Consider the following 15,369-nt stretch of genomic DNA (forward strand, 5'->3'; position numbering starts at 1 on the left):
AGTTATGCCTCAAAAACATCCTCAATGTATTAAATTCAGCAGCGTGCTCTAATACAACCTCAGTTCATGTAGAGAGAGGCTTCAGGCTCAGAGTATGGTTTATACGAGCACACCGCGATAAGAGCTCCGATAAAGACGAAGAACAACGTCACAGCGATGTGTTGTATCAGAGTTATTTCTTGTTAAATCATATTTCTCATTCAGTTCAGTTTTATTTATACAAATCACAACAACAGTCGCCTCAAGGAGCTTTATACTGTAAGGTCGACCCTACAATAACACATACAGAGGAAACCCAACAATCATATGAGCCCCTATGAGCAGCACTTTGGCGACAGTGGGAAGGAAAAACTCCCTTTTAACAGGAAGAAACCTCCAGCAGAACCAGGCTCAGGGAGGGGCGGGGCCATCTGCTGTGATTGGTTGGGGTGAGAGAAGGAAGACAGGATAAAGACATGCTGTGGAAGAGAGACAGAGGTTAATAGCAGATATGATTCAATGCAGAGAGGTCTGTTAACACATAGTGAGTGAGAAAGGTGACTGGAAAGGAAAAACTCAGTGCATCATGGGAATCCCCCGGCAGCCTACGTCTATTGCAGCATAACTAAGGGAGGATTCAGGGTCACCTGGTCCAGCCCTAACTATATGCTTTAGCAAAAAGGAAAGTTTGAAGCCTAATCTTGAAAGTAGAGATAGTGTCTGTCTCCTGAATCCAAACTGGAAGCTGGTTCCACAGAAGAGGGGCCTGAAAACTGAAGGCTCTGCCTCCCATTCTACTTTTAAATAACCTACAGTGAGCGATTCACCGAGTCTGTCTTTAGACAGAAGAATTCACAGGTTTCCAACTAAACAGCATTTTACAGATTTAAGATAAAAAAAAATATGTGTAGCTCTAGAAATAATATTAACCTTTAATCCTTTTCTGCTCCTGTGCATCGACTCTCTGAGAGTATCTGCTCCATCTAATGAAAACTGAATTTTGTTTCAAATAATTGTTGATTTTGCAGCAGTTTTTAGGCGTTCAGGAGTCCTCCAGTGTTGACTGTTCACCTCTGACCCTGGTCACGTGGGTCAGAGGTGAACAGAGGTGTGTAGGAGGCTTTCAGCTGCTCGTATGTGCAGCATGTGTGATATTAAATATATATGCTTTCAAACATAAACGCGACACCTCAGCAGCAGAGGGATGAGCCTGGCTGTCCCAGCCAGCATCCGCCGTCCGCTCCCGTTACATTCCTCATCTTTCAGAGCGTGGATCAGTTTTCCTGAGCGCTGACAGCCGGCTGCTTCGTCACAACAGCAGACACAATGGTGAGATAACGTCCCCGCTGAAGCTTCACGCTGTCGTCCAGATTTCTGTTAATGCTGTTCCTGCTTTCATTCCAGGCAAAGTTCCTGACTCAGGATCAGATTAACGGTAAGATGCTGACACGTGTGCCTTTGCTGTCCTGACACAGCTGTTTACTGCTGGAACTTAAACTGATGCATTCAGATGACGAAGCGTTGACCGTGATGGTCTCTGTGCAGCAGGAAGGACAGGTTATTATTTCAGCCACAGGCAGCAGGACTTTAATCAGACAGAAGAGTCTTGTGTGGCCGCTGCGGCACAAAGCAGCGCTTGTTCCAGTTCAGCTGACCTCCCTGACCCGCTAACGCGATCAGACAGCGAGGGTCCGAGCGCAGTGTTTGCTAATGAGGAGGTATTGCATCCAAACACTGATTTTCAGTCTGCTTGTGTTTGGTGGTTTCTCATCTTCCAGTCTGTTAAACTGCCGTCAGGGCTTCCCACGGGACACAAGTTTATTCTGACACAGGCGAACATGCACAGATGCAGCTTTTATTCACTCATTTTACAATCAGTTTAGTGTTTTCAGCAAACTTAGTGTCTGCGTGGATGACAGTCGAATCAGCTGGGAAGAGTCATTAAAAGATCGTGAGATTTCCCTGATGTTCCAAACACAACAATGGAAAGGGAAGAAGTGGCTTTTCTTGTTTGAGTTGTTAAAATCATTAAAATGTCTTTAAGTGTCAAACAGTTTGACAGGATGGAAGAGTGGACTGGAAATATCTCAGCTGAGGTCACAGGATGTGTTCTCGATGTGCATCCAGCCTGTGAAACACCAAAAGTCCCAAGAGCTCCATCTCAGACTCTGCAGACCTCAGTTAGCAGGTTAAAGGTTAAAATCTGTGACAGTGCAGCTAGAAACAGACTGAACAAACAAGACTCGTCTCTCTAAAAAGAACAAGGCAGCACGTTTTAGTTTTTCAAAGCCTAAAATCCTGCTCCTCACATACAAGGTCTTAAATAATCAGGCCCCATCTTATCTTAATGACCTTGTAGTACCATATCACCCTATTAGAGCGCTTCGCTCTCGCTCTGCAGGCCTACTTGTTGTTCCTAGAGTATTTAAAAGTAGAATGGGAGGCAGAGCCTTCAGTTTTCAGGCCCCTCTTCTGTGGAACCAGCTTCCAGTTTGGATTCAGGAGACAGACACTATCTCTACTTTCAAGATTAGGCTTCAAACTTTCCTTTTTGCTAAAGCATATAGTTAGGGCTGGACCAGGTGACCCTGAATCCTCCCTTAGTTATGCTGCAATAGACGTAGGCTGCCGGGGGATTCCCATGATGCATTGAGTTTTTCCTTTCCAGTCACCTTTCTCACTCACTATGTATTAACAGACCTCTCTGCATTGAATCATATCTGTTATTAACCTCTGTCTCTCTTCCACAGCATGTCTTTATCCTGTCTTCCTTCTCTCACCCCAACCAATCACAGCAGATGGCCCCGCCCCTCCCTGAGCCTGGTTCTGCTGGAGGTTTCTTCCTGTTAAAAGGGAGTTTTTCCTTCCCACTGTCGCCAAAGTGCTGCTCATAGGGGCTCATATGATTGTTGGGTTTCCTCTGTATGTGTTATTGTAGGGTCGACCTTACAGTATAAAGCTCCTTGAGGCGACTGTTGTTGTGATTTGTATAAATAAAACTGAACTGAATGAGAAATATGATTTAACAAGAAATAACTCTGATACAACACATCGCTGTGATGTTGTTCTTCATCTTGATCTTCGCCTTGAGGTGACTGTTGTTGGCACTATATGAATAAAATTGAATTGAATCAAAGCTGCATGTAAACAAAGAACAAGACTTCAGCAGCTTGAAGAAACCAAAGACCTCATACAGCCGTCAGCACGGTGGAGGAGGGACGATGATCTGAGTGGACCATGAGCTCCTCTGTAGAGTCAGTGTGAGGCCGTGTGTCCCACAGCTGAAGCTTGGACCAAACCGGCTCATCAACAGGACAAAGATCCCAGCACAGCAGCAGGTCTGCAACAGAACGACTGAAGAAGGAAAGAATGGAGCTGCTGCAGAGCTCAGAGAGCTGTGCATGAGCGGATGTTGCAAACCTCAATGAGGCGACGCAACTAAAACTCCTCCACAGTGATGAGGCAGATAAAGACATCACTGCACGTTATTGGTGCTAAAACAGGTTCTTCGGCTGGAGTGAATGCAGAGTCCTGTGAAGCACGGCTGTGTATTACATAGTATGTACAGTGGCTTGCAAAAGTATTCGGCCCCCTTGAACTTTTCCACATTTTGTCACATTACAGCCACAAACATGAATCAATGTTATTGGAATTCCAGGTGAAAGACCAACACAAAGTGGTGCACACGTGAGAAATGGAACACAAATCATACATTTTGTACAAATAAATAACTGCAAAGTGGGGCTACCTCACAGCCACACTCTTTGTGGGCAAGTTCAAGGGGGCCGAATACTTTTGCATCCACTGTAGTATGTGAACAGATGTAACCTTGGTACAGAAAGATAAAGGCGCCTTTGAGGCTCATTTGCAGCAGATGGGACGGGCACGCGTGTCCGATCGGTCTCGCTGCCTCTGGAGGAGCTGTGAGTGAAGTTTAACACGTTTGTCTCAGGAGTGAAGGCTGAAGTTGCTCTTTAGTTTCCTTTGCACCTTGTTAGCATCATCCACCTTCTCCCAGCAGGTGACGCACTCAGGCTGAGACCTGCTGACATCACTGATCCTGCTCTGTCCACATGACAAAGCAACAATGTGGACTCCCGCACATGTGTATAACGTGTTCATGTGTCCGCAGAGTTTAAGGAGTGTTTCTCGCTGTACGACCGCCAGCGGAAAGGCAAGATCGAAGCCAAGGAGCTGATAACAGTGATGCGATGCCTTGGGTCGAGCCCCACCCCCTCCGAGGTCCAGCGCCACCTCCTGAGCCACAACATGGGTAGAGTATTCCCGAAATCATCCTTCCGACTCCTTATTTCTGATTTCTGAGGTGACGCAGTAATAACTCAAATCAGGGAAAGTGCTGAAATGAAACAGTTCAGCTCACCAGCCCACGAGCAGCGCAGCTATTTCAGTGAGCAAACCAAGCATTTATCACCTCATGTGATCTTAATGGCTCCATTTGTGTTTATCAAACCTGACCTGCTTGCTTTGTCCCCTGTGTTGCCTTCATCTTCCTCACCGCACCAACGGAGTCAAAAACATGTGAAAAGTTGTCGGAGACGCAGATGATTGATTCTCTCGGCCTCCACTTTCCCCCGTATGCTCACGAGAGGCTGTGGAGGTCCTGGAGGAGAGTGTTACTGTTTGGATAATGTTCACCTTATTTTCCAAAGACTGGAGACCCCGGGGCAGATCCCTGAGATCAGGTCTCTCAGCTGGGTCAGGTGGAGGACGTGGCAGAGGAATGAGACCCTGATATGCAAGATTGGGCTGGTATTTCCATCATGTTTGACAGAAGGGGCTGAGATAAATAATCCAATGTGGACAGATTAATGGATTTACCTGAAGATAAAGATTTTAATATCCTGAGATCAAGAAAAAGTTATTCAGTCATTGTTGTAAGAAGACAGCAAGCCTGAACGAAGCTCCTGTTTCCATGTCAGCGCCCCTGAACCTTAGATTTCCTGGAAAGCTGCGAAAGTTTGAGGAGTAATTTTAAATTTGCTGTAGTTTTGATATTTGTGTCTGTTTCCATAAAGGAGGTGATATTTGTTTTTCCTTGTTTCTCTCATACACACTGAGATCAGCCTGGAGGAAGCTGTGTGTGTTCTGGTTAATTAACTGCATATCGTCAGCAGCTACCTCACAGCCACACTCTTTACATTTGCTTTTATTGCTTTAGTGTTTGCTCATTTCATATACACTGTGTGGTACTTTCTCCCCCGCCCTTCCCTTCTCCTGCAGTGGCCTCATTTCTTTGTGCCAGTAAAAGCAGATCTCTGTTTTCTTTCTGCTCACAGGCCGGGAAGGAGAGCTGGACTTCTCCACCTTCCTGAGCATCATGCACCGGCAGCTCCAGCAGGAGGCGCCAGAGCAGGAGATTTTGGAGGCCATGAGGATGGCTGACAAGGAGCAGAAAGGCTTCATCCTGGCCTCTGAGCTGCGAGCCAAACTCACCGGGCTGGGAGAGAAACTGACAGACAAAGAGGGTGAGTGTCTCCTAAAACCACTCACATTTAACCCTCTCGAGGCAGGCGTTGCAGATTTGCAACAGTTAAAAACTAACAACCCGATTACCCCACATACATGTTTTATGAGTTTTTTTTACTCAGAAGTACCACTGCAGGTATTCTCTTGTGCATTAGCAACAAAAACTTAATTTGAGCCTGAGAGGGTTAATCCAGTCGCCTCAAGGTGCTTTATATTGTAAGGTAGACCCACAATAGTACATAGAGAGATATACCCAACAATGACCCCCTATGAGCAAGCACTTTGGCGACAGTGGGAAGGAAAAACTCCCTTTTAACAGGAAGAAACCTCCAACAGAACCAGGTTCAGGGAGGGGCGGGGCCATCTGCTGTGATATAAGGAAGACAGGACAAAGACATGCTTTTGACAAGTGGAAGTGAATCCTCGTGCACGGTGTTGTTACAGGCAGCAAAGTTACTGCTCATTGAGCTCTGCAGTTTTCAGCATTTCAGACTTTTAATCCATTTCTACACAGAAGTTGGTGACAGTGAAAACAGAGCTCTGCAGCATCACAAACCAACAACTCAGCATTTTGCTTCTTTGTTGCCCACAGATGGCTGAGCGAGATTGTTTCTGTAGACTTTAATACCTGAAGCCTCACATAGCAAGAAGAATGCGTGCTGTTATGCATGTGGAATGAACACGAGGAGTGTAGGAGCCATATGAGTTGTTCCTTTTTTGATTAAGTGGGTTGGTTTAAATGCAATCACTGTACTGGTGCACGGGCGTGGGGCGTGACTCATGGGTGTGTTAGGTGGTAAATGTGGTTGCACTCACCTGTTCACCGCACCTGATGTTGATGAGCAGAAAAGTAGGGTGAGCATGAGGGGAAACCTTCTGTCGACCGCAGCTTGAGTCAGCTTGACTGTAACTTGATGTATGGTTTATGCACTAATTTATGCCACAGGCCGATGTTGTAGTTTGGTGTAGTAATTGGGGGAATTTTTTGTGAGTTGCAGTTATTTTGTTTGTGCAGTCTGTGCATTTGTTTAATAGTTTGATCCCATGTGCTGATTCGTATAGTGGACAGTACCATGTGGAATAAAAGGAGCAAATAGTACAGAAGTGCATCTCATGTGTTTCCTGTTGCGCGTCATCTGTGTCCTCATGTTTAGCCTGCCGCGGCCGTTGGTTGGAGGAGCCGCAATAAGGAGGTTCATAATATTTTGTGTTCTTCTCCACATCCTGCAGGGTTTTGGTTTGCACTTGTCTGACTGGTTCCCATTCTCCACTTTAACTGCTGATAAAAGGTCGTTTAAGGAGCTCCTATCAGAACACGTCATTTCCCCGAGGACGCGTCTAATCCATCTGAATGATTGTGTCGTTTCCAGAGAGAGGGAACACCTTACACTAATCCATCCTTCTTTCTTTCTGTTGCTTTCATCATTACTGAAACAAACTGGCTGCATCTCTGTTTAAATGATTGGCCTGTTAGTAGAACTGCCATGTTTGATCAACACATCCACCAAGTCACTGACGGGTCAAAAAAGTGCAACGCTAAAATGCAATTTAACTTAAAAAAATGCTAATAGTTATTGAAACGTTTAATATAAAAACTACAGAAATGGCTGGTTTAGTTTAAGTTCAGTCAAAAAGCTCATGAAACATGTCGGTCTTATTGGTAATTAAAGTATTTTATGTCATCATTTCTTGATCTAAGTAGCTCTCTGAGGCTCTCTAAAGAGAAGGTTGAGAAGCAGGAAAGAGATTTAAAAATGCTCCCAGTTATTAGAAATGGACGAGTCCACTGTAAGAAGAGTCATGAGTCGTCCAGGACCATTGACCCGACTGAGGAGAGCATGTTTTGTGATACTTCAAATAAAAGAGAAACAAATGAAGCCTGTCCTCATTTAGAAGAATATTACTGCAAAACTATTTTGCACTGAGCACACTGTGCTTTCAAAGAGCCGCCTCTTTGGAAGAAAGCGCTCTGCACGACTAATTAAAGATAGACTTGTTTGGCTGAAACAGACCATCGATGTTTTTAGCGCAGACTAAAGGGGCTGAAATCCAAAAACAACTGTGGAGCCCGATGGAAGAAATGCTCTTTCATATCAAAGAGTGCTTGAAGCTAGCGTGAGGCTATCTGTCCGAAAGTTAAAACAAAAGTCCAACTTTGAAAGTAATAATGATGCTCAGCACGCTAACAAATACACCAAGGAATGGCTCAGAAAGAAGAGATGGAGGTTATGAAACACCAAGAGCCCCAAAATCCCACCGAGGGAAGAAAAAGACATCATAGAAAACCTTCAAATACTTTTTGTAACTGATGAATTTGGAGAACTTCAGCATTTGGCCTGGCTGTGCTGTTACTTTTTTAACAGCATATTACATTAATATTTATTTTTGCTGAATAACGTAGCAGCTTCAGCTTCTCCTGTGGTGGTGTTCAAGCACTCGGCTGTTATCAGTTTCATCTGCGATGCCAAAAAACCCAACACAGGCTGTAAGGCAACATTTATGAACAGATATGACTTTCTATGAAAACTCAATGAAAGGATCTATTACTCAATGTCAAACATATGTTGTGTAGCGCTTTGCAAAAATCTCGAGCCACTCTTCATGTCTTTACATCCATGTAGGTTCACAGTCATTCAGGTCCTGGAGCTGGAAAAAAGAAGGAAACACGACGTCCTTTAGTTTGTGAAGACTTCTTCATAAATGCCACGGCTTTATCGAGAGGCTGTTTGGTGTCTCCAGTGTCTGAGCACTCCTCACTGCACTGCTACACTACGCTGTTTAGTTTGTGTCTGAGTGTGTAGCGTGGTCTGAAGTGCACTGGGATGTTGAGACTCTCCTGAGTTTCTCTGATAAACCTGCTACATCAGGGATGAAGCGTTGTTCTGTTTGTCCTTCTCATCCTCCATAGCTGGTGTCTGATCTTCTTTTTTCTGCATCTTTGCTGATTTGATGAGAGCCACATGTTACACATGCTTCCTTTACGTGTGCGTTCCTTCTTTCTCCCTTCAGGCTTAGAGGGAACATGTTCTGCCTGGTGTTGGGTCCTGTTACTCCAAGTCTGTGTTCCAGAGGGTGATGGGAGTCAGAGAGGAGGTACTGGTCCATGTGTGTGGGCTTCTGTAAACTTCAGTGTTGAGGTTTCCATTGTCCTCAGTGTTCATGGCACTGTTATCTTTGTGTCTTCCCTGGTGTATTTGATGTTTCTATCCAGATTTGATTCCACTTCTTGGGTTTTGATTTTGACCCAGGTGTCGTCCATGTATCGGTATCATCGGCTAGGTGCTGTCCCTTCCTGCATGTAAACGACGGGCGATCGTGGCTCAAGAGTTGGGAGTTCGCCTTGTAATCTGAAGGTTGCCGGTTCGAGTCCCGGCTTGTGAAGCGCTATGCAAATACAGACCATTTACCATTTCAAAGGTTGGACACACCAGGGAGCCCATGGCACATCCATGTTTGTGTCTGTAAAAACCCTCGTTGTGGAGGTGTATCAGGGTGAAGCTGGTTCTGTTTTCTGTCTGCAGTTGTTTCCTGACAGTCTCTGCTGCCTCGGTTGTAGGGATACAAGACTGAGACCACATCAGAGGACACAATGGTTTCATCTGGATCCAGTGCAAGTTTCTGGACCGTGTTGGTAGAGTTGGTGGGGAGCTAGCATGGTGGCGAGGTTCTTGGAAATGTTGTAGGAGGCTAAGTTTATACTGATACCCTGTCACCCGCCGTCATGTGGGACCTGTGAAATTCTCTGTAAAGGGTTTTAATGAGAACTTTATTTAAAGAAATTGGCATCTAATTTCCATCATTTTATTCAGGACAACCTGAATGATCAGAATAAATATGCTTCATTCATGTGACATGAATGCACACACTTATGGCCCTGAAACAGAATATAAAACTAAATATCAGAATTTCCTTCTAATCACAGACAAAAGCTGATGATTGGTTTGCTTTTCTAAAACTGGAGCTGCTGACAGGGAGAAGAATGGATACACACTTTCTACAGGTTTCTATTACATCTGGAACAAATGAGTTAACTGTGATTGACAGCTGTGTCTGTGTTTTCAGTGGACGAGCTGCTGCAGGAGGCGGGTGTTGGAGCAGATGGGCGGGTCCACTGCGAGCAGTTCGCTAAAGTAGCGACACGCTGCCACAGAAAGCACTGACGTCACAACTGACATCCTCTCTGCTGTCGAAACAACGACACTGTGCTCAAGCGTCTCCACGTAGTCAGAGTGTAGATAAAGTCAGACGTTTGGAGGCAGGTCCGTCTTTCACTGCAGCTGCAAACTTTGCATGTGACAAATAAAAGGCTTGACTGGTGAGAAGGAATATTTGCAGCTGGAAGAGCAGCCGCCTTATTTCTATTAGAAGAGAAAGAAAACAAAGGGACCATCTGACGCACAACACACAGTAAAAATAAAACCTTTTGTTCAGAACATGCTGCCTCCTTTGATTATTGTTGCTATACTTCAAGCTTTACTTTAACTTCACATGAACTGGCAGCCAAGTGTCTCATCGTAGAGACCATCACCATCATCATCTCAGGTCGCTGTGTTTGCACAAACTGACATCAGTCAGAGGAGAGTCTGTGTTCCCTCACTCCGGGTGTTCCTGCTCTTACACTGGAACGGAGCAGGAACTGGGATGGGATGGTAAAACTGACACCTTTGACTGGCCCCATTAACTCATTTCATTTCACTTTTATCAGTTTTCCCAATTTATTATAATTTTTTTGTAACTACAAGTTTAAACCCCCCCCCCCCCCACAAAACTCAAAATAGTTTATAATTGGAACAAACAAAGAGTTGATTCGTTGGGGACAAAGAGAGTGAGTCCGCTGCCAGACTGATACCGTCAAACTTACAGATGGTGTGTTCCACATTTTCCACGAGGACCTGGGAGAAAAAACCAAGACGACTGGAAAATAAACGATGACACTTTGGTGATCCGATCTGTCGAGGCGTGGACGCTGAGGGTGTGCTGTGGTATCTGCACCGACAGATGCTTCACCTCCTGTAAGCTGCGAGGTTTTTGTCCAGCACGTCTCACACATGCACGATTGGACTGAGACCCGGGAATCTGGACGCCGCCTTCTAACATCAGCTTTGAGGTTCTTGCTCCCTGACACCTGCAAACAGGAGCCACGATGCAGAGATAACCAGTGCATTCACTTCACCCGTCACTGTATCCACTCTAACAATAAATATAAATGAAACAAAAAAACCCACTGATGTCAGCAGCCTCCACCTGTCCGGAGAGGCTGGCCGACGCAGAGATGGCACCAAACCCCAAATTTCAGTCTGAGAATAACTCAGGAAGAGCTCCAGACCTGAACCAGAGCAGCACGGCTGCTGCTGGATTATGTAAAAGTGAGTGATCAGGTGACACTTGTGCAGAAAAGTCAAGAAGCTGCAAACCGGCTGTCAGGAGAAGTACTGATGAGCAGAGGGACTTTGATTAATATTTTGTAAAGATATCGAGACGTTTAATAGGCCTACATCAAAGAGAGAAGATAAACATCAGCTGTGATCATTTCTCATGTCAGTATCAAATGAAGAGGATGATGAGGCACGAAACAGAAAACCTTTTCATCTTTTCGTGTATTTATTTTTAAAAAGAAAAACTAAATGGAGTCAAGCTGGGAGATTATTCCGCTCAGAGGAAGTTATTCCATTCCATGTCTCTATCCTGGACTGCCCCTGATTTTGTTTTGTTGTAAAGACTTTATCAGTTAATCAGCATCGATTCAGCCAGAGTTTAATAGTCAGAGGAACATCTCTAACAGGGACGTGAAGTCGGCTCTGAATGTGAGAATGTGAGGTCCTGGAAACAGCTGACAGAGAGGACGCCTGTGCAGGGGTCACCGAGGTGTGTTTGTAGCGGCCGGTGTTACTCGGGCTGCCTGTTTGAGTATTTCTGTAACTCCAGCACACAAAGTGAACTTGCCTGATGTTATAACTGCTTATTGGTCTTGACTCATATTTTTGACACTATAAAGTTCTTTTACAGGCACAACGAGCCAAAAAAGACAAGAAACTCAGAGGGAGAAATCAGAGAATATCAGAGCCAGGCAGAAGAAACTGATTTGGATCAGAGAGCAGGGTGTAGCTGAGCTGAGTCGTCTGGCTGCCAGATGCCAGCAGGCTGATGCAGACGGATGAGCGAGGCAGATTACTGAGGATCGGTGTTAAGGAGGTCGAGGGCTGCAGGAAGTGGGTTACAATCAGACAAACAGATCCTTTAATTGGTTATTTGGTCAAAGTGGAGCAGAAGCCGGGGCAGGTACGACTGGCTGCAGGCTGATTGGACGTCAGGTGCTGAGTGAGGGACTGAGCGAGATGGTAATAAGAAGAACACGGCATAAAGATAAAGACGTGATAACAAAGTATTCGAACATAAACCCAACAGTATTTAAACTGTTTTGTCGTACGGTGACCTCAGACAGACGGCAGGTTTCGGCACATTGTTGCTTGTTTTTCCCACATCAGTGTGTTTGTGAACAGGAAGTCCTTCGGGATTTAAATCCTGACAAAGAAAGATTTCTGTGAAAAAAGCAGTGAAACTCAAACACTAGAGGAAGTGCAGCTTTTGCTGCTTTACTTCTGCACCCTGGAGGTTGGTGCTCGGTAATCAAAGGCTAATTCAGCTGTGACACAGTCCCAGACTCGGTGCTCTTTGCAAGGATCCTTCCTTTCTCCACGAGCACCACATCTGCACCACAAACACTGCTTCAATCATCTTCCTCAGGAGAATATTCCACACTAAACCGTCCTGTCATTTCCTGTTAGCAGAGTTTTATGTATGGAAAACCCATCAGGCAGGTTTGGCTGCAGTCGAGACAAACCTGCGTAACCGTCCTCTAGTAATTCACAGTGACATTTCTTGTATAATCGCTGGAGGAGGACACAGGTTTAAAAGCATTGCTCTGTCAGAGTCCTTTGGAGCCGGTTTGTGACGGATGTTTGGATGACGGCGCTCGACTTTCCTTTCCACTCTTCTGTCTCCAGAAGTGCTGGATCTGCATCGTACTGCACGCCTGCTGTTATTCACTCTGACCCACAAATTGTCTGCAGCGGGGCTGAATAACTTTCAGCACTAACGGTCACGTCGAGGCCTCACCGGCCTGCTGTCTCTGCCCTCATTAATACTGATTATCAGACAGTTCACCCACACAGGCGCTCGGCCGCTCTCTGCGCTGCATTCCTCCCTATCGTGTGACGAAGCTCGGCTCATGCTGCAGTCACCGGAGGGCGCAGGTTTGTAGAATCGAGTGGATTTTAAAATCACAGTTGAGTCGAGCTGAAAAGCCAACGCTGTGAGAACATGTTTCAATTGTGTGAATGGATTAAATTCAGTTTTATTTATGGAGGTGAGGGACAGTATGGCTTCTCTTGCTTGTGGTCCTTAAGTAAATTACTGTAGTTAATTAGACGGACTTTTCCCAGCAGATCTGCCCAGATGTCCGTCTTCCATCCACCTGCTCCAGGTGTTTGTGCCCGAGTCTTCCCAGGAGCTTTGCTGTTGGGGCCGTTTGCCCCTGGTTGGATCTACAAAGCCAAATCAGTCCTGGGTGAGGGGCTAGCCTAAGCATAGCTCGCACGAAAGGTGATACTAGTCAGGCATCGAGTGATGCATGAACAAAACTGTGTTTCCCAGCACTTTCAGTTATTTTGGTCTCGGACTGAGTTCCATTTATTTTTGCTGATGTTCACCAGCTGCACAGCTGTCACACTGCAGCAGCACATGGTGCACACAGCTGTGGTCACTCATCGTGGGCATGAATGTCATTTTTTTTAATGATTTCTTTTTCAGGATTCATTTAGATGAGTTGGTTTCCTGGTACCGACCCGACTTTAAGTGTAGTCCATAAACTTTTGAAAAGACCTTCCAGAAGCTTAATGCTAAGCTGCTTTATCCAAAACCAGCTCTGATGTGTGTTTGGGGTCATTGTCCTGCTGGAACACCCGCCTGTGTCCAGCTGCTGATCTGAGGTGTAATTGCAGATTTTGGAGTCCGTCCTCCTTCATCACTCCAGAACCACGGCCCAGAGCGTGATGCTGCCACCGCCATGCGTCACAGCTGCAGTGTTCTCAGGGTTGAAAGCCTCACCTTTGCTCCTCCAATCAGCTCCATCTTTGTCTCGTCTGACCATCAAACTTTTGGCTCGTCCACGTGAGCTCGTTGATTTTGGAGCAGGAACTTCTTTCTTAGTCAGTCCATGGAGATGTGAGACTGGCTTCACTGTGGAAGCGCCACTGTGACGGTGTGACAGTTTGGGTCTTCTTCCTTTCATAAAGTGGCACATCTGAATAACTTGTTCAGAAATGATTCACAGACCTTCACAACTTGTGGAAATGCGCAGTTCATCTTCTTAGAACGACTCCAAGAACCTCAGAGAAGATCCGAGTCCTTCCGACGAGTGCTGTCAAACAAATGCTTTTAATTTAAAGTGTCAACCACGATCACCTACGAGAAGTTAACCGACACCGTAGAACCTTCAGCTCCATTTATTAAAGATGAAAGTGAGTGTTTGTGAATATTTGAGCCTGTTTGTGTCACGGGTCTGGGTCCGTTGGACCCAGTATGTGGAGTTTCATGTTTTTGTTATTCCATGTTTGAGGTTATTATGTTTTGGTTTTAGTTTGCATCAGGGATTGTTTTCTTGTTCTCTTGTTGTGTTTATGATGATGATTATGATGTTTACTATTTGAGTTTCATGTTTAAGGATTTGTTCTCGGTTGTATCTCACGTTTGGTTTAGTTCAGGTTCCATGTGTCATTCTGTCTGTCTCTCAGTGTCAGGTCTGCGTCTTGGTGTGGTGTTCTCATTTCCTGTTTTATTGTGAAGGTCTGGGTCTCATGTGAGTGTGTTCAGTTTTACCTCTGTCTCGTCTTGTTGATCATTCCCAGCTGTGTCCACCACCTGTGTGTAATTCCCCTGTGTTTCTCTGGGTGTATTTAAGTCATGTCCTCCGTCATTGTAGTTGCTGGGCCGTCTGTGTATTCCACCCTGCCTCATCTGTGTTTCTACCATGTCTCACCCGTGTGTTCTCCCTGCTGTCCGCCGTTAGTCTCTTCTGGTCGTTCTCGTTAAGGTTTGTGCTCTGTAGTTTAGTTGATCCCAGTATAGTTTAGTTCTAGCTCCATTTGCCGTTTGTATTTACTTTCATGTTCAATAAACCACCTTTACACCTTCACGACTGCCTGCATTTGGATCCTCCTTCATTTCCTCCACACGGCTCACCTCACTCGCCGTGACAGTTTGCGTTTGACAGCAGAGAAATAAATTCAATTTCTTATACACACTTCTTGTTTTTCATTAAAGATGTATACTGTACAATCATTCCACCCTGGAAAGAGAAAACGTCAAAGAAATCATTCAAAGTAAGAATGTGAAATAAATCCACACAACCTTTAACTCTGCAGCGAGGTCACACAGCAGCAGTCTGCAGGCTTTCACCAGCTTGTCTTCATGAATATTCTCAGCTCTGTATCTGCCGTGGTCACAGAACAGTCCGAACATGGTGTAACAACAGACAACTCGCACATTACATTCATCTGCAAGATTACATGCAAAGAAGAACGCAATACGGAGCCTTCCATCCAGTGACGTCAGCGTGACGCAGCTATTTCCAAATATGACCCAAATATCTGCACAAAACCTCACTGTGTGTGTTACTGTCAGCATGTTTGCACGAGGCACAGGCGGCGTCAGTGCGCTGAAAAGTGTCTGTCAGGTAAGTCGGGGGATCGCATCTTCTGCTCTGTGGCTCCAGAAGCAGCAAATCCTCCTGATAAAGCGCCCCTCCCTCACCTCCCTCACCTCTTCACCTCCCAATTCAATTTAATTTAATTCAATTCAAATTCTTTATTGTCCAACAAGGGGAAATTAGTTTAGCAGCAGGAT

At 45.3% G+C, this 15,369-nt stretch overlaps 1 protein-coding gene across 1 annotated transcript; it reads left to right on the forward strand.

The window, feature by feature from the left end:
• Window positions 1–1,359: 1,359 nt before the first annotated feature.
• On the forward strand, window positions 1,360–9,766 carry calml4b (calmodulin-like 4b; the record flags this gene model as incomplete). Its single annotated transcript, XM_080875274.1, has 4 exons — window positions 1,360–1,414; window positions 4,112–4,252; window positions 5,277–5,465; window positions 9,529–9,766. 4 exons carry the CDS (start codon window positions 1,360–1,362, stop codon window positions 9,624–9,626), a joined length of 483 nt encoding a protein of 160 aa, XP_080731400.1. The 3' UTR covers window positions 9,627–9,766.
• Window positions 9,767–15,369: the final 5,603 nt, after the last annotated feature.

The sequence above is a fragment of the Rhamphochromis sp. 'chilingali' genome (genome assembly GCF_963969265.1).
Source record: "Rhamphochromis sp. 'chilingali' genome assembly, chromosome: 2".
Classification (NCBI taxonomy): Eukaryota; Metazoa; Chordata; class Actinopteri; order Cichliformes; family Cichlidae; genus Rhamphochromis; species Rhamphochromis sp. 'chilingali'.